Source organism: Gymnoscopelus braueri (assembly GCF_963280865.1).
Source record: "Gymnoscopelus braueri genome assembly, chromosome: 15".
Lineage (NCBI taxonomy): Eukaryota > Metazoa > Chordata > Actinopteri > Myctophiformes > Myctophidae > Gymnoscopelus > Gymnoscopelus braueri.
Window position 1 is genome coordinate 36,325,340 of NC_137620.1, and position 18,061 is coordinate 36,343,400.

Genomic DNA, 18,061 nt, shown 5'->3' on the forward strand with positions numbered 1-18,061 from the left:
ACGGTTAAAGTGGTTACAATCTGGGAACCCAGCGCCAAATGAAAAGGAAAAACAGCGCCCTCTGCTGTTTTTGACTATCTCAGAATCTGTTCTTGAGAGATTAAAGTGGTTATAACTAATTCTGATGCTACTTTAACTAATTTTGCTGGGGACCCCCTGGAACACCCTCAAAGGCCCCTGGGGGTCGCCAGACACCACTTTCAGAACAGCTGGTCTACATGATGGATAGGAACACTCATTTTAAAGGTGGAAGTGTTTATGACAATGCTAACATACATCTGGTTAGTTTGCAAACTTACTTTTCAGCTTTCACTGAAAACTGTGCTCATGTCTCTACTCGGCATCCACAGTAGTGTGATTTGATTCCATAAAAATAGTAAACATATAGATATAGGCTACTAGGTACACATTACAGTATATAAAAAAAAGTAAAAGGTACAAACGGGGGGGGGGGGCAAAAATAAGGAATATCCATCTAGAAGTCAAACAACTTTCCTTTATTTGTAACATACAAATAAAACACTGACAAGGCAGAAATGACTTATTTTTCCCTTTCATTGTCGGTTAAGCACAGGACTAGAACACTCATTCTCAAACATCGAGTTTTTTTAAAATGTCATTTAAAAAAGCAAGTGTTTAACCTGTAAAAGGCAAAAACAATTAACTGAAAATGGATTTGCAACCGATTATATATAATATATATACACACTGAGGAAAAAGACAGAGAAAGGAACGCATCAGAGGAGGGAGGGAAAATGAAAACAATTTGACAGGACAGGCGAGGGTTGTTGACAGGTTGTAAAATAAAAGTTTGAAGTGATTTTAAAAAAATAGGTTCACTCACAAACAAAAGATGTTTTATCACAAAATAATGATCACTCCAAATAATCCCTCCTCAAAGACACCTCAGCTTTTTCACATAAAATGTCGACCCCGAGCACAGTTCTAGGGTCGGTTTTAAAGCAACGTTTCACTTTGGAAGAACATTTTCAAACGTTCAAATGCACGCCTCAATAGGAGTTATGGAACAGCCACTATTTAACCTGTAGTCTGCCTTTCTGTGACCTCAGGCTCTTACCAAAAATAATTTCAGTGGTCAACGACTTCTTGGAAACTACAACCCAGGATAAGAAAATAAAACAATGTTACATGAGACACATTTAGCATGCTTGTATAAATGGTTTTAATGTGAGCGCTGCATATTGGGTCTACAGAACTGCCGTTCGTGTACTCCTACTGAAGCATGTACACTTAAAAACGTCTACCAAAAGTGAAGAGTGCTTTAAATATGGTGAGAAAAAGAAAAACTGATTCTAGATCAGAGCTGAGGGACAAACCAATCCAACTGACATCCAACAGCCAACATGGTTGCAAAAGTAACACAGAGGTTTGTTTACATTTGAGTAACCTGAGAGAGAGAAAGACTCGGTCAGTCGTTGATATACCGTTGCTATATACAATATCCTGTTCTTTTTGTGTAGCCTCTGCCAATACAAATGAATGATTGTACTTATCAGAAGTTAGGCTAGAACTAAAACATACAAGCAAAAGTGTTGAAAAGTTTTGTCTTTTGTTTTTGTTCATTATCGTTGTTCTAACAAGCAGGAAACACCTAATGTAACCTCTGAGTGCTCGCCAGCTGGGTAATAGCAGTTTTTCAGTGACTCTACAAAAAACAAAATAAAAAAACAACTGTCGATTGATACAACCTTGGATGGTGTTTCGTGTCAAAATGGATTGGTCAAAGTTGGCCTCATGGACAGTTATTTCACACCAACTGGGTTAACTGAAAATCTCAAGTCCCACTTCACTGATGACAGCGGGTTTCACAAAGTGGAATATAAATAAATTAAGACAGCATCTCATCTCGACAAAAAAAAAAGGCGAGGAAACATTACCTCACATACAAGTTGAACCACAGTTCTGAGGTGAAATGGTTGGTTGGTGGTTTCTAGAAATGGAATATGACCCAGCAGACGGGCACTCGAGATGGTCAAGATACCCTGAAGGTTTTGTAAACAGATATGGAAACGACCCATGAAAAACCCAAGAGACCTCATCATCAGCCTGCCTAGGTAGCCTAGTACATCCTCTTGTCCAAAATCCTCCCGTTAACAATCTGGGCTCCATCAGCCAACAGTATCTTAGGGCTAAGAGCATCTTTATCCCACTGTAGCGCTATGAACACATGAAATACAGCCAAATAGCCACAGGTTGTGACGTCGGCATGGTGTGGAGGTCAAGCCGAGGGTCAGATAAGCTAAGGGCAACAAGAATAGGTTAGATTTCTGCCTCTGTGTCACCCAACAAATGTAAATGATTACTTTTGTCAGACGACACAGCCATACCACAATGTATAAATTGGCCCCATCTCTTGACTGTCGATTCTACATGCCAAGATGCTTTCAGCTCAGTGGAACCTGTGCATCAACTTTAAGTCTCATTCCGACTCCAACAATTCACATACGTTTTTAACCACAGCTGTTTATGGGAGACTTGTGTGAAATATTAAAGTCATGCTGTCAGAGGCAGGAGAGGAAACCTAGCTGCTGGGCTATCCTGAATAAAGACACTGACCGTGATTGTGTGTACATTTTGAATCTCGTCGTGCAACCTACTGATGGTTGGTTTGGGTATAGGGGTGAGGGCTGAAGGGAGGACATTATCTCAATGAAAAAGACCTTGAATCTTCCAAAAAATTAATACATCCTTCCTGCTAGCTTAATGTCCTACCAGTGATAGCATTCATCAACTTAATATAAGTGGACTGAAGACAGCTGTGTAATGGAGCGTTCACTTATACTGTACCTATCCTTCTTGTATTAAATCAATATGATTTGCTCATGGTGAAAAGCGGTGCGGGGGGGGGAGCAGAAGAGGGGCATGAGGATGTATTTAGTAGTTACAAAGTCAAAAAGTAACATCAGCATCAATTCGTTTTGATTTGTACCGCTGAAGATAACAGGGGGAGGTCTAAAGTTAAGGAAATGGATCAATGGATCTATTGTCATCAGTACCTTCACGTAAGTGGGGGAGGAAGGCTGCACAGAGGAAGGGGAGGAAGGATGCAGTTCTACAGATTTGAAACCTGGCCTTGTCGAAAACAGTCATCAGTGCCAAAAGGGGGCTGGAAGGAGGGAAGAGAGGAAAGGATACATGAGGGAAGGATGTTGTCTTTACAATTATCCAAACAGGGCCAATGGCAGCTTTGTGTTAAACGAACCTATGAAACTTAAATCTAAGCTCAACCTAACAAGAGAAAAAAGCAGTGGCTTACACTGTGGTTGAGGAACAGGCAATGGAAGATAAAGATGAGATGGGTGATGATATTCTTGATTTTAATCGCCCCACTCCCATCACTGTGGGTTTCTTTAAACGTGGAGTCGAGACTAACTAAGGCCTTTTTACACAACTGGAAGTTGGAGCCATAAAGCCTGCATCAGCTCAAGCTTTGCAGAAGAGAGCATGATTTGACTGATTTCATTTCACATAATCTTCTTTTACCCTCTAAAGGGACCATGCCGGCGTGTCCACACAAAGCGTTTTTTTTTAGTTGGCAGCGCATGTCTGTCATGCATTTCTATGGCGCAGCGCCCTGGGCGCTTCAAGCTGGGTACAGTTCAACTTTTGGAGAGGAGCGCTGCTCTTTTGATCCTCCTGGCTGGTGTCTGACAACCTGGTAATTTACGATCCGACGTTGAATCGTTACCACAACCATGAGAAGTCCATGTTTACGTAGTTTCAGCTAAGCTATTTGTGCTAATAACATAGATCAGGACATTTTGAGCACAGCAATAGTTGATTGGTTTGAACATTGTGCGTGTTAATAAACACTGCATGCAAGCGCCATGGACATGATATCCAAGGCCCCCCTCCGCTCATAAAACGCTTGGTGTGGACACGGCGGCCTACCTCCACCCGAGTATATGAGTCACATAACGCCTGACGACACCTGGTGTCTGTAACAGACCTGCCTGCCATGATCAGTAGTACGAGACCCTGGAAATGACAGCAATTAGTCCAAAACTCCAATCAAAGTCAAATGAGAGGATAGCAGGAGATAAGAAACAGAGGGGTTGAAGATGGGGCTTGGGCGACGAGAGGATGACTGTACAGCGAGTGAAGTCTGTTTGATCCCTTGGTTGCGTGCTGTTGTCACGTGCTAAAAATAACAAATCTATAAGCTCAAAACCCATTGCAACACAACAAAGTATAAATGAATGAAGAGAAGTGCAGGTTGCAGCACTGAAAGCCAATCTAACCACAACGGAAGCACCATAACGGATTTTTTGCTAAATCGTCTTTCATTATTTCACATTGTCTCTTCGCGGTAGCAGTGATTTTTAACCCCGCACCAACAGCTTGATGCTGCTGCACTGGAATACGGGGGGAAAAGGACACTGGCATACTGGTTCACACTGGAGGAGCGCTGGGGACGCTCCCCGGACTGGACTCGCACTTCACAGCAGAGGAGGACATGGACTAGACTTAACTAGGACGAATGGGAAAAGTGGAAAAGAATAAAATAAGAACTCATTAAATTAAGGTTAAAAACCTAAGCAAGAGGAGGTCAACATACACAGTAAAATTCTGAGTATTAAGTTAACTCTTGAAAGCATGCGGGTCCTTCTTTTTTTTTTTTTCTCTCACCCGAGAGTTAAATCAGGATTTTACTGTGGAAATTACCTGAGTGATAGGAAGGTAGGAGAAAGCAGGAAACCCTCACAGTTACATGTAACAATGTTAACAGTAGTAGGACGGGCCGTTGAGGTTGCTGTCGTACACAAACATTGTATAGCTTCACAATGTACCTGGACAACGGTACGGTAGTGAATGTACGCTACAGTACAGCAGGGACTCTTAACTCTTAAACCACTTAAACCTATTATACTTAGTTGAGTGGGGTCCCCCACGGCTGTGTACTAGGCCCCCACCTTTTTTCGCTCTACACTAAATGTCTTGGCCGAAAATGGCCGATCTGCAAGCTCACAGCGGCATGCGTTGTGAGCTTGTAGATCGGCCATTTCCTGCGAATATTTCCCCCCCAGAATAGGGTTCGTGTAACTTGTCCGGGGGGAGGGGGTCCATAAACCGAAAGCCCAAGTTCATTGAAAACATGATTGCACACTCTAAACGTGAGAAATAATCCCTGCCACGATTTCCATTTTGGGGACCGGAGGGGGGGGGGGGGGGGGGGGTTTAGGAAACACTGCGTGACAAATGAGGATAGAGTGCAGTATGACAAAAGGAGATGAGAGCCGGGTCAGATGAGCTAGAAAGTTGTTGGGAGTGGGTGGATTAGCTTTTACATGACTGGGAACCAGTAACAGCTGATCTCTGGAATGGGGGGGGGGGGGTGGGTAACCAGGACGTAGGAAAACGGGTGCCGTGTCTGAAAGCTCACACTGCATACCGCCTACACACCACTGAGGTTACCTCCATCTATGATAAGACTTCTGTAGCCAAGCATGGTGTGTGGGTGGATTTGAACACCCAAAAGCTCTGACCAGAGGTTTCTCCGAAACGCTGATGCACACACAGCAGGCAGTGTGAGGTTTCACAGGCGGCCACGAAAGTTGCTGGTTTTTAACCGTTTAGGTGGGTGGGTGGGTGGCTTCGACGCAGCCAATCAGTGGCAGCAGCCCCCGCAGTGCCCGCCCCCGTGGGTGTGCGCCGCTGCCGCCGCCATCAACGCCTCGCCATGTTTGGTCCGCCGGCTGAGGATCTCGTAAGAGCAGTCGTCGCCACAGCAACCCGACATGCTGGGTGAGCTGTCGTCGATCTCGAATCTGGAGGGACGGCAAAGAGAGAGAGTGTGACGGCATGAACACAAAGGAGAAGGATAAAAAAACACTAGAACAAAAACAAATATATATATATCGTGGCATCCCTGTCCAATCTTTAGCTTTCGATATTAAGTTACCATGTGTGCAGTTTGTGAACGAAGCCGCACAGACCACAATTGCCATGTTCAGTGGCAATGCTGAACAATCTGGATGGCGTCATCATCATGATTAATAAGACTGTGTGTGTGTGTGCGTGTGTGCGTGCGTGTGTGCGTGTGTGCGTGCGTGCATGCGTGCGTGCGTGCGTGCGTGCGTGCGTGCGTGCCGACTAGTGTGCTGATGGTTTTCGTCTCCTTTGGCCAAGCAGAAATAATCTATATATACTTTTTTTTGTGCTTTATAAGCACAAAAGTAGTTGGTCTACTTTTGAAGGGACAGCAAGCATTCACAGGTGTTGTTCTATTTTACAAACCCCATTTGGATTCTAAATTAAAGTACAAGCGGCTGGTGAACTTTGCAGTCCTTCAGCCCCTGTGGCAAGTGGACAACAAAAGTGGGTTTCCTCTCATCTTTTGTCAACTACAAGGTTGGTTTCACTCTCTCTCCACCAATGAAATTCCCAAGGACGGCGAGCACAGACAGCACAGTCTTAATATTGTTTGGGGGAGAGGTTGAAGGCTATGACATGATTAAAATCCTTCTGTATAGAAAACTATGAAATAATAAAGAGCCCAGTTCGATAGTCGACCATGGCTTTATGGAGAGTTTCTCCACACGTTGTCCTTTTAAGGCGACACTGATGAAGGCTGGATAGCCAAAAAGTCTGTCACCTCATCAATTTGTGGCATATGGAACAATAAGAAGTATGGATTTTCATTTCTGAGTGCGACCCTCCATGGTTTGATTTATTGAATAGTCCTTTTAAGGAGATCATTTCCCTGGAGACATCTATCCACTCCTCCACAGGGAACAAAGTTCACCTTAAAATGTTGTTGTGGATTTCATTTTGAGCTCCAGTTTAGTGGACTCTTATTTTGATTTTCCAAGCCGCGGAGCGACTATTCAAAGACATAAGACCTCATACTCATATACCATGGCCTGGTCGCATTTCTTAATTATAATTACAGTTTATGTGTTCCAATTTTGTTTCAACAGTATTTGGTTATTTTGTGCACAAAGAATGCAGTCAACTTTCCCTTTAGGAAAAGCCTGTTTGTGTGTGCTATATACTCACTGTAAAGCCTCTTTGAAAAACTGGTAAGCCCCGTGGTTGTGTTTGAATACTGTCAACATCACTTTCTTCATCTGTGTACTAGGGCGAGAAAGGAAGAAAACATATCGTTGCTGTCGGGCAGAAACATCTTATCTCCATATTTAAACTTTTCGTGTGATCGTACTACAGCGTCACACACAAAAGTATCAAAAGCAGCAGATCTACAAGCTCGAAACGCGGTGCAAAGCAACACGTTTTGAGCTTGCAGATTTGCTAATTATGCTATTTTTGTATTTGAATCCTGAAAAGTAACAGTTTTGGACATATGAGGTTTCCACCCGACAGAGACAAAATCATGACGGGTGGCACAGGGCTAAAGTAAGCAATAGATAAAGAAGACAATATCTGCTCATCTATCATTCCCAGGCAGCTATACAACTCAAGGCAGCACTTCAACACAGATACTATTAGCTGTCTGATAACACACCATGTAAATGTTTTATCACAGTGGTTCTCAAGCTTTTTAGTGTCTATTAGGATCCCCCCAATCTCAAAACATTTTGTGCCAGGGACCCCCATACAAGAATTGTGTTGTTAAAATGTTTGGAAAATACTCATAACTTTTTCACATTTTGTCAAGATTCTTTTGAAAATAGCAGATCTACAAACAACGTGTCGACACATTGTGAGCTTGTAGAAAGATTTTGAAACATTTTAACTACACAAATCTTCTCTTATAGGGTCCCTGGCACAACCGCAGCCAAATACATACATATTAATTTAGGGGTCCTTGACATGAACATGTTTGACAAACACACCGTCTTGCTGTAGATTGCCTTCGACTGAATTTCAAAACACAGTTTGTTTACCTGTTAGCGATGAGCTGTAATATCTGAATGAGGAATTTCCCCAGACCTTTCCTCCTCACTCTGCTCTCCAGCTGCACCTCGTAACTGCACATGGAAGAGAGATCACATTATAGACGTGGTGGACTAGGATTGTTTGAGACATGTGCAACAGCAATTCAATGGGCTCAATTCAACTGACCGACTCAATAGATTCATATTGAGCTAGGCATGTCATAAAAAAATAAAATAAAATACCAACAGTTGCAATTGGTTTAATCGATTATAATTTTTTTTTTAAATAAAATAATCTTAAAAAGAAAGAAATAACAGATCTACATGTCACATCACATGTTGTGAGCTTGTAGATCGGCTGTTTTTGCATGACACCATTGTTAAAACAAAATGGGGCATGAGTAGTTAATCAGACTTTATCCAAATTATCCATCCATTGATTTGATGAATCGAAAAAGTAATCAATAGAACAATGGCTAAGAACATCATGGAGAGTTGCAGCCCTATGTACCAAATGTAGAACCAAAGCGAATGATCCTAGACTCTGAATGAAATCATAACAGTATCAGAACAAAACAACATATCGTCTCTGTCGGGGGGAAAACCTTGTATGTCCAAAACCGTTACTTTTCAGGAAATCAAATGATTACTTTTATTCCAATAGATCCAATGTAGTTATTTAGTCACAAGCTCTTGTTAATACTTTTCATTGGTTCAATATAAATGAAACCCAGAACAAAGGGATTCTACAGTTGCGCCTCAGCCTTAAACGGCCAGTCCGGTGCGTCACAGGGGTGGGGACAATAGATGCAGAAGAGATGCTGTATAAATAAAACCCACTTTCACTTAACCACTTTGTCACTAATAGCAAAAATATCAGATCTACAACAGACTTGTTTGTTCGCCTATTTAACCTACTTTTGTGTGACACTATCGTATGACGAAGTGTTACAAAAAAAAAAAAAACGTTGAAATTACGGAGATACAAGGTTTCTGCCTGACAGAGACAACATGACAGTCTTAGAAAAGAGAAGCCTTACGTCTTACCAGTATAGTACCTCCTCGCCACACTCCACGTCGAATCGGAAGTGAGAGAAGGCGACTGGGGCGGAGTCTGCGTCCCGAGCCAGGAGGTACCACGCCCTCTCGTCTTTCATCTCGTCCCTTTTCTCCCTCTCCTTCCACCCCCACTCGCTCTGCTCGTACCTGCATGGCGGCAGCATGGTGAACACAGCTCTCACTTTGGACACCAGCCCAAATGGGACGTTTTACCATCAAAGATGTTGAACCGACAGCAGGTGGCCTGAATATGAGATTCAGGATAATTGTTGTGGAGAGACTCAAAACTAATTCAATCCCAAGTCCCTGTGGGAGTTTGCCAGACGGCAGCAGGAGCAGTTAAAAATATAGATGGGGGGGGGGGGGGGTGGTCCGGGACCCCTAAGGGGTCCATAGAGTTACTACAGGGGGGCTGCCAAATATTTGAGTGGTGGGATTTATTTTTATTTTTACATTAACCACTTGAAGCATAGCAAATTTTCTCTATTCTCTATTCTTATCATGTTAGAATGTGTTTAATGCTGGGTTAGATGTTGGTTTGGGTTCAGTTAACTTGTGATTGTAATTTAAAAAATGTATTACCTTAATCTACCATCATTTTATGGTTTAAATGTATCGCACAGTCCAACTGAATAATCACATATTTACACATTTATTGAGTATGAAAGGAATCGTTATTTGCAACCCTAATTCCTATCTAACCATTCAGCCGTCTAAAAGAAGGGTGACTGAACCTCTACCACAGCAGAGTAGACCAAAATACTTACAGCGTCTGCATGTTAGATCTTGTGAGTTCGTAAGCCCATTCGACAGACAGCGGGTTGAGGGTGGAAACTTTCTTACACTCTATCTGCAAGTTGAGTCTGGACACAGGACAGGGAGCTGAAGTCAGCAACATACTGTACACAATCCAACTGTATGTGATTGTATGTTTATTTCAATTACACCTCAACGTGGAGAAATGAAACAAGATATAAGAACCGTATGTATCTGATGCTAGGACAATACATACCCATTTCTGTCATATTTTTTAAAGACTGGGAAAGCAGCCAATGGGTCATCAAGCTGTGAGAAGAGAGGATACAAATGAAATCAACATCAACACTAGTGTCCCTATTCTGGGCATGTCATACTAGTAGAAAATAGGCAAAGCTATTTGGTGTAAAGGGAAAAAAGGAGGGGGCCAACTACAACAATTTCTGGCATTGTACAATAGAGTGCAATATATATATTTTTAATTTCAATGGATTAAGTAGAATGTTCTAAGAAGCTTAAAAATGTGACATGTGAATATTAAGACCCAGGTCAAATAAATCTCTGCCCTGTTCACTTTAACCTGTTTTGCCATAAAGAGGCACATCTACAAGCGCTGCTGCATGTCCTCTGAACCGAAGTCCCATAGAGAATGATCCATTAAGACAGTTAGTGCCATACATTATCATCACGGACCATAAAGTCGTCTTTTCCTGGGGCCTGGGAATATTTACAATGGCCCTGCACCTAATCTACTGTCTGTAGGATTAACAATAACCACCTGTTCCAGCCAACGACGTGGACTGAAGGCATCATTTGTGTGTTATAAACAATGGCCCAACTGACAAAATCATGTCTGCCGGCAACAAGAAAATGTCAGGAGAGAATGGTTTGCATTCCTGCCCGGTTGGCGAGTTTACGTCGAGTGGTAGCAAGGAGACAGGAAGCAGATGAACGGCTGGCGAAACAGATGAAAAAAACTAACTAATTCATTCTTGGGATTTATTCTGGCCTTTTTCACTGTGCTAAGTGCTTACATCATGGCCTTCCAGCAGCTTAGAGAGGATGCGTTTGTGTTTTAGGGGGAAGTGTGTGGGAAATAAACAATGATTACCAGCCGGTTTTTCCATTCAATAGGTTATGTAGAGAAACATTAAAAAAGGCATGTGCCTTAAATGCCGATTTACAAGCTCACGAGTCGCATTGTGAGCTTGTAGATCAGCAATCTTTTTTATTTTTACAGAATTGTGGAAAATTCCAGGATGAAAGTGGTAGTGGTTAGATTATATTTTTTAAAGGTATAGAATTCGTCTCTGTATTGTACAATTTGTGTGCACAACGTTCGGATACAGTAAATACATTTTTTAATAATTTCTAACTTTTTGTATAGTTGTATATTGCAATATGTGGTTGTCACAAAATCACAAGGCACAGGTCTGGACTTTCGTCACGGTTTGGGAACCACTGCTCTTCTAGGGTATAGTAATGAAATGAACTTTTTATACTTTTTATTACTTATTATTACACAAGACAATGTAATAGTAGATACAATGTAAATGGTAAATAGTGGATACAAAATGCCTGGGTAAATACAAACAAAGCATTAGGCTCTAACATTTTGGAAAATGCATAGAGAGAAGTCTATATTAGTATGTCTGCGTGCAGTTCAATGAGTGGTAGGCTAAATGTTGTGCCACTTTTAGCAGTGCAAACAAGGCTGCAGCCTGCAATACCCAAGAGACTGACAAATAATACAGTAAACAAATCCTAATCTCATTCCCATAACAATTTAGTATTTAAGCCGTTACAGAATTCCATAACCACTCCACTCCTGGGAACCTTAATGTTAACTCGAATGTCAGCGCAAAGTAAACCATCTCTTGACTAGCTAGCCATGGCCTGCTCTAAATAAAAGAGCCGACATCTTTATGCCAGCCAATCAACGCACAACATGCCAAGGATTAGTCAGTGATGTCACACCCAATCGTCATCTAGATCGCCCTGAGAACTCACAGAGCACTTGAACCACAGAATTATGCCATCCAGGCCAATTACAGGCAGGCTTATGCATAATTCCGATTGTTTGTGACGTCATTTGCATCTTTATTCAAGAACAAATATATTGTCCATTCAATCATAACTTATAAGTATGATTCAAGGACAATGTCCATTATATTTTATGTCTGGTTTTGGATCCAGCAAACAGTTGGCTGCCTGGGTGATCTGACAAATGTCACTGCAATGAAACCCACACAATTTCAAAGGCATTTGGCATCAACACAGCACCCCCTCATCAATAAATGGGAGGGTGGCATTACAGGGACCAGTCTAGACGGACAGAGTGGGTAACAGACCAGCATGACAGAAGACAGTAAACAGACGGAGAGATGGCAGAACACCAACAAAGAGATCTTTAAATGATTCATTATTATTAGAATGAGTAAATATATTAGCATAATCCTTCTCATATATACATTATACATGATATGAGACAGGTCTATAATTGACAATGCTGAGGCTGCATTTCATTATTTCCTGGTACTGGACCTCACACACAAAAAAGATATCTAGTAGGATTATTATTACCGGTAATCACATTTAAAGAAGAGAGAGAGCGAGGAAGCGTGTGTGTGCACGCACACGTCTGTGTGTGTGGCACTGGCCACAACGAGACAGACAGAGCGTTCACGCTAGCTCTGCGCTCCCTGCTCCCTTTCATATGACAACAACAGTGAAAAGTTAAATTAAGTAAGGAAACTGTCACAATACATGAAACTGTGGCTCTCAACAGCCTGTGGATGGTGGATGGAACAGTGTGGTGGATGCATCTTGCTGTTAGTAAGATACTAACATCCATAAAAATATCACACAATTAACACCCCACAATTCTTTTTTGACTTCAACCTGAAAGTGAGAAACTCAAAGTGGGCAAGTTGAGGCAAAGTGGGAGGGGGGATAAATTGTGTCAGATTCTGACACCCAAGTGTTTTGTATATTTTCCTATTGATTGGATGCACGGTTCGACTCGAGTGAGATATTACTCCTCTTATCAAAAACTGCGTTTTAAAGCCATAGCGACTAATGTAGCCATTTTACTTATACTTTAGTATAGCAGTGTGGTAGTGGGGTGTGATTTGGGTTCTGCTGTGGGTGGCTGACATTATTTTTAGCACTGACAGTATTATGTTTATGTTCAACTGAGTGTCCTTGGGAGGCCAATACAATACATGTCAATTTAACCTGCATCCAGTTGTCTGTCCATCTATGTAGCTGAGGGGAACACTCAGTAGCAGCAGACTGTGCAAGCAGTCTCAGTCGTTGTGCGCACGCACGTGTTTGTTCAGTGTGCGCACGCACACACGCGCGTTTGCTCAGTGTGTGTATGTTGTTAGATTGGGGAGTCGTGAAGGAGGGGGGTCGCGAGCCTTGGTGGCCAAGTCTTTTTGAGGTGTCGCCAGCCAAAAAGGTTGAGAATTACTAGTAGTCTATACTAGGACCCCTCCTTTTTTACCCTGTACACAGCCATTGTTTTACTGGGTACTGAGACAAGTCTGACAAACTGTGTCAACAAACAAACTATGATTTTCTAACGGCTGTGGTCCTGCTGTCCACCTGAAATGCTGCCGTCTGGGGTGGGATTTTTATTTGACTCTTAAAGATATTTCACTTGATTAGCCATCGATTAGACTGCAAATGTTGTTTCAGGAAAAAACGAAACAAAAAACTAACCAACCATGAAAATTCTTTAAGCCATCTTGTGCCCTCACCCAGGACTTTCAAACTGTTTCTCTAATCTCATTGGTTAATCCCACTCAGGCCTCTCACCTTATTGGCTATATCCACCTTGGCACAAACGGCATCCATAACTGCTCTCTCCTCCTGGCGCTTGGCCTTCTTCTCCTTGGCTTTGTTATTCTTCCTCTGTAAGAATGGAAGAAGGGATAGTGGAGGAAGAGGAGAGTAGTGGAAGAGAGGGTGCCAAGTTAGAGGAATTGTGAACAGAGGAGAAAGTAAAAGAGGAATTGTGAACAGAGGAGAAAGTAAAAGAGAGAGAGTCAAGAGTTCAAATGTGGGGGTAGAGAGAGGGATGAGATTGGAATGATAGACGGAGAAATGTGGGAGGGGTGAGAGAGCAATGGGTGGGTGGTTTAAGGACAGAGGGAGGTGGCAGGTGTTAGACAGAAAGATGGTGATGAGGAGTGATGGAGTGAGGAGAGAAAGACAGGTGGGGAGATAGGACAGATGTGAGATAGGACAGATGTGAGATAATCAATCACTGTATCACTGCTGAGTACAATACTACACTCTGAGACAGTTCGTTGTCTGGTAGCCATTCAGGTACGCCTACACAGATTTTGAGGAAGGCTATGTTGGCACCTCTCAATGTAATCCAAAGAAACAAGTTCTGTGCTTGGCTGCATATTTTATGGATTTGCATTGCAGACGTTTTTCCAATGCTTTGCCAGGCCAACAGTCACACAAATCGAGAAGCCAGCTAGTAGAGACAAGAACAAGCTTATCTGGCTGTTCTGTTATTTAATGCAAGTCTTTTATTCAACAAATTGTCTTCTCCCTATTATGATAAATGTAGTACAGTACTTTCCGGATTCATATTTTCATTTGAGCATTCTCTTAGTGCCATAATTCTTTGGACAGCACAGCAGGTGAGCAAGCAAAGCTGCTTGGGTTGGTAATTTTGTGATCAGAATACAACTGAACATTAGTAGGCTAGCTAGATCGCTACTAATTTGATCCACGCGGTTTACAGCAGAAAGGTGACCGTTTTGCTCAATTTGTTGCAAACTGTTCACACAGGCCTTGCACAGAAACCACCAAACCACAGCTCAAGGAAATCCAGAACCAGTAGTTTTAGCTATGCCACCACTGTGATGATGAACCACATGAACTCTAGCGTGACCCGTCCCTATTCTGGGGGCGAACATGCATTTGGCAAAAAAAGGGGGGGGGGGGGGGGGGGCAAGTACAGACCCCGGGGGACTCCGGTCAACAAGTATGTAGGGTTTAAGTTGTTAAGATGCATCTATTTTTATTTTGTTCAGTGTGTCAACATAGGAGACAGCTGTCGAGTTAGCAGAACATATTTTAATGGAGCATTGAGCAGCTGGTATGCATAATGCTACAAAACTGATTCTAACAAAAGTTCATTGCTACAAATAAAACACCTTTCTTTGGCTGTGTCTTGGATTGCTGAAACATGTAGCTTGATTAACACCTGTTATTTGACCACCAAAAATAGCTGAATGGTAAAGTAATGCAATGCACAGTGTTGTGATGATTATTATTATAGGCCTTTGTTAAGTTTAAAATACCATGAAATTAAACCCCCCCTACCAATGTAGAAGCTTTATTTAATTAGACAAATGCAGTGGTTGGTTCTCAAACTTTTTCTTATCAAGGACCCCTAAATTAATATGTATTTGGCCGTGGACCCTCATCTGAAAATATTTTGTACCAGGGACACCTATACAAGATTTGTGTCGTTACAATTATTTCAAAAATATTCGTTCTAGTTTTTTTTTGCTATTTTCATCGGCTATTTTCAAATAGCCCTTGTATATAGGGCTAAAATGATTACTGATTTTGATGCTATATTTTTTTAAAATCGCTGGGGACCCCTTGGAACCCCCTCATGGATCCCTGGGGGTCTTTGAGAATCACTGTACTAGTATGGACAGTTCACATCCAATACAAACTCTGTAAAAGAATGTACATTCATTGACATGGTTACACTGCACCAAGGGATGAGAATGTTTAAGAGCTGCAGTAGACACTCAACAACAGGTCATCATTGATTGCAATAAGTGCATTTAATTAACTGACAGTCCAGGACAAACAGCAAAGGCAACAATTAGGGGAAGGAATGCATTGATATGCAGAGAATTAATTCTGTTTCATGCTGTACCATGCACAAGGCAAGGTACAGACTTCACACAACACGTGGATTGGTTTATCTGGAGTGAAAGTGAAGGGATCAAACTCAAGCATGGCCAAAAAGCCCACAATGCTTTCACAAACTAGCTTTAATAATCTCATGATATTTAATCGGGGCATTGAACTACAGGGGCAGCTAGATCACATGTAAAACACATGGGTTTTAATACCCGACTGGCCATGAAAACAAAAGTGTTCAATCAGCACTGATGGAAATGCAAAGCAACCATCATAAAGATGGATTCCTGGAGAGAGAGAGAGAGGGGCTATAGCTAACAAGCTAACAATGTCAAATAATAATACAACAAACAACCACAACAGTCGATCGCGCACAAAACACACAAACACACCTAAAAACCACACAGTAGGGTCCAACGTGGGGAATGTATTTAGGTACTAAAGTTACTAAACCAGCAAGACGCAATGATAATGAATGTGTGGCTAACCGGGGCTAACGGCGGTAACTCGAAGCCTCGCCCCAAAACACGCTCGTCCCCTTTTTTTTTCGCGGACCACTCGCCCCCATGCAGCGGTTTTGGCACCGTTTTACTGAGGTTAAATTTAGGAATAAGGTTAGGTTTAGGCATAGTTTCCTGAGGTTAGGTTCAAGAATAAGCTTAGGTTTATTAGGCATATAGTTTACTGAGGTTGGGTTTAGAAATAAGGTTAGGTTTAGACAGTTTACTGAGGTTAGGTTTAGGAATAAGGTTAGGTTTAGACAGTTTACTGAGGTTAGGTTTAGGAATAAGGTTAGGTTATTATAGTTTACTTAGGTTAGGTTTAGAAATAAGGTTAGGTAGGTTTAGACATAGTTTACTGAGGTTAGGCTTAGGAATAAGGTTAGGTTTAGACATAGTTTACTGAGGTTAGGCTTAGGAATAAGGTTAGGTTTAGACATAGTTTACTGAGGTTAGGCTTAGGAATAAGGTTAGGTTTAGACATAGTTTACTGAGGTTAGGTTTAGGAATAAGGTTAGGTTATTATAGTTTACTTAGGTTAGGTTTAGAAATTAGGTTAGGTAGGTTTAGACATAGCGTACTGAGGTTAGGCTTAGGAATAAGGTTAGGTTTAGACAGTTTACTGCCGTTACGTGTAGGAATAATGTTAGGTTTGTTTAGGCATAGTTTACTGAGGTTACATTTAGGAAAACCAGGTGGCGACGCAGTTCCGAGGTCGCCGGATTTGCGCCGGACGGGGCGACTGTGTTTTGGGGCGAGCGTTTTGGTATTCTGGCTAACAGCTAAGCTAACAGGCTAACAGCCTGGTGGTGGGTGCCAGCCATCCATCCTCTCATTGCTTCCTCCTTTTTCTTTCTCTCTCTCTCTCTCTCTCTCCAGTCTCTCTCTCTCTCCATCACCGATCAGGGTCCATCCACACGCACGCACACTCTTTGTTCACATCCAGTCCACAGTCCAGGGTTAACACACACACGCACGCACTCACACACACATAATAAACATAATAATAACTCACACTCACCCCCATGTCGAGCACCTTGTAGATTATTACACCTGGCCTATTGTTGTTGTTGGGACTGTCTGGGCTTTTAGGTTTTAGTTCTAATGTATGTGGTGACACTGGGTCTAACGTGCTAACGAGGCTAGGTAGGTTAGCACGGATCGATGGCTGATTGATCGCGGATTAAAAAACCCCGATTATTATTATTACACCATCAATTTTGCACCAAATTAAGCGAACAAGTCTTATTTTTCTTTTCGCCCCCGGATTGGCGCCAAGAGCATGAGAAATTATAGAGGTCCCTTAACCCTGCTCTCTCTCTCTCTCTCTCTCTCTCACACACACTTTATTTCCTCCCTCCCTCTACCTCACTCTCTCTTCCCTTTCTTTCCTCTCTCTCTCTCTCTTTCTTTCTCTCTCTCCCTCCCTCTCTCTCTCTTTCTCTCTAGTCCGTGGCGTCCAACTAGTTTAGCGCGAATATGGTTTCCTTGTTGGGGAAATGACGACAGCTGCTGAGCACACACACACACACACACACACACACACACACACACACACACACACACACACCCGCACGCACGCACACACACAGGGGGCTGGCATGGAGGGGAGAGGGGGGGTCAAATGATAATCTATGTCAAGGAAAGGACCCCCAAATTAATAAGAATTTGGCTGTGGATCCCTATTTGAAAATATTTAGTACCCCTAAAACTAGATTTCTGTTGAGATTCTTTTGTGATTTTCCAAAAAATATATAATGTGGTTAAACTGATTTTGATGATATATTGACTCATAGCTGGGGACCCCCTGGAACCCCCTCAACTGCCTCAAGGACCCCTGGGGGGAGAACCGCATATCTAGCCTATATAGCCTGATATGTATTTTTCATCTTAATCTTAATTTGTATTATTATATTATATGGTGTATTGTCAATTATAGCCTACAAGTTGAACCGTTTACATGCTGTGGAATAAAAAAAA

At 42.1% G+C, this 18,061-nt stretch overlaps 1 protein-coding gene across 2 annotated transcripts; it reads right to left on the reverse strand.

Annotated features, from left to right (window-relative positions):
• Positions 1-476: 476 nt before the first annotated feature.
• Positions 477-17,509, reverse strand: naa40 (N-alpha-acetyltransferase 40, NatD catalytic subunit). Of its 2 annotated transcripts, none has more exons than XM_080452166.1 (8): positions 17,103-17,509; positions 13,497-13,592; positions 9,931-9,983; positions 9,686-9,781; positions 8,907-9,065; positions 7,869-7,952; positions 7,021-7,098; positions 477-5,789 (listed from the first exon to the last, which is right to left on the reverse strand). In XM_080452166.1, the coding sequence occupies exons 1-8, from the start codon at positions 17,106-17,108 to the stop codon at positions 5,630-5,632; spliced, it is 732 nt and encodes a 243-aa protein (XP_080308292.1). In that variant the 5' UTR covers positions 17,109-17,509; the 3' UTR covers positions 477-5,629. The 2 variants fall into 2 exon arrangements, with proteins under 2 accessions (XP_080308292.1, XP_080308291.1); XM_080452165.1 differs by having other exon boundaries at positions 17,097-17,509.
• Positions 17,510-18,061: the final 552 nt, after the last annotated feature.

Bases quoted from the DNA above. Each gene is read 5' to 3' on its own strand.
- naa40 (XM_080452165.1), bottom strand. The intron at 9,984-13,496 runs GTGAGAGGCCTG...CTCTTCTCACAG, and splicing joins AGGTGGATATAGCCAATAAG to CTTGATGACCCATTGGCTGC. The intron at 9,782-9,930 runs GTATGTATTGTC...TCCTGTGTCCAG, and splicing joins AAAAAATATGACAGAAATGG to ACTCAACTTGCAGATAGAGT.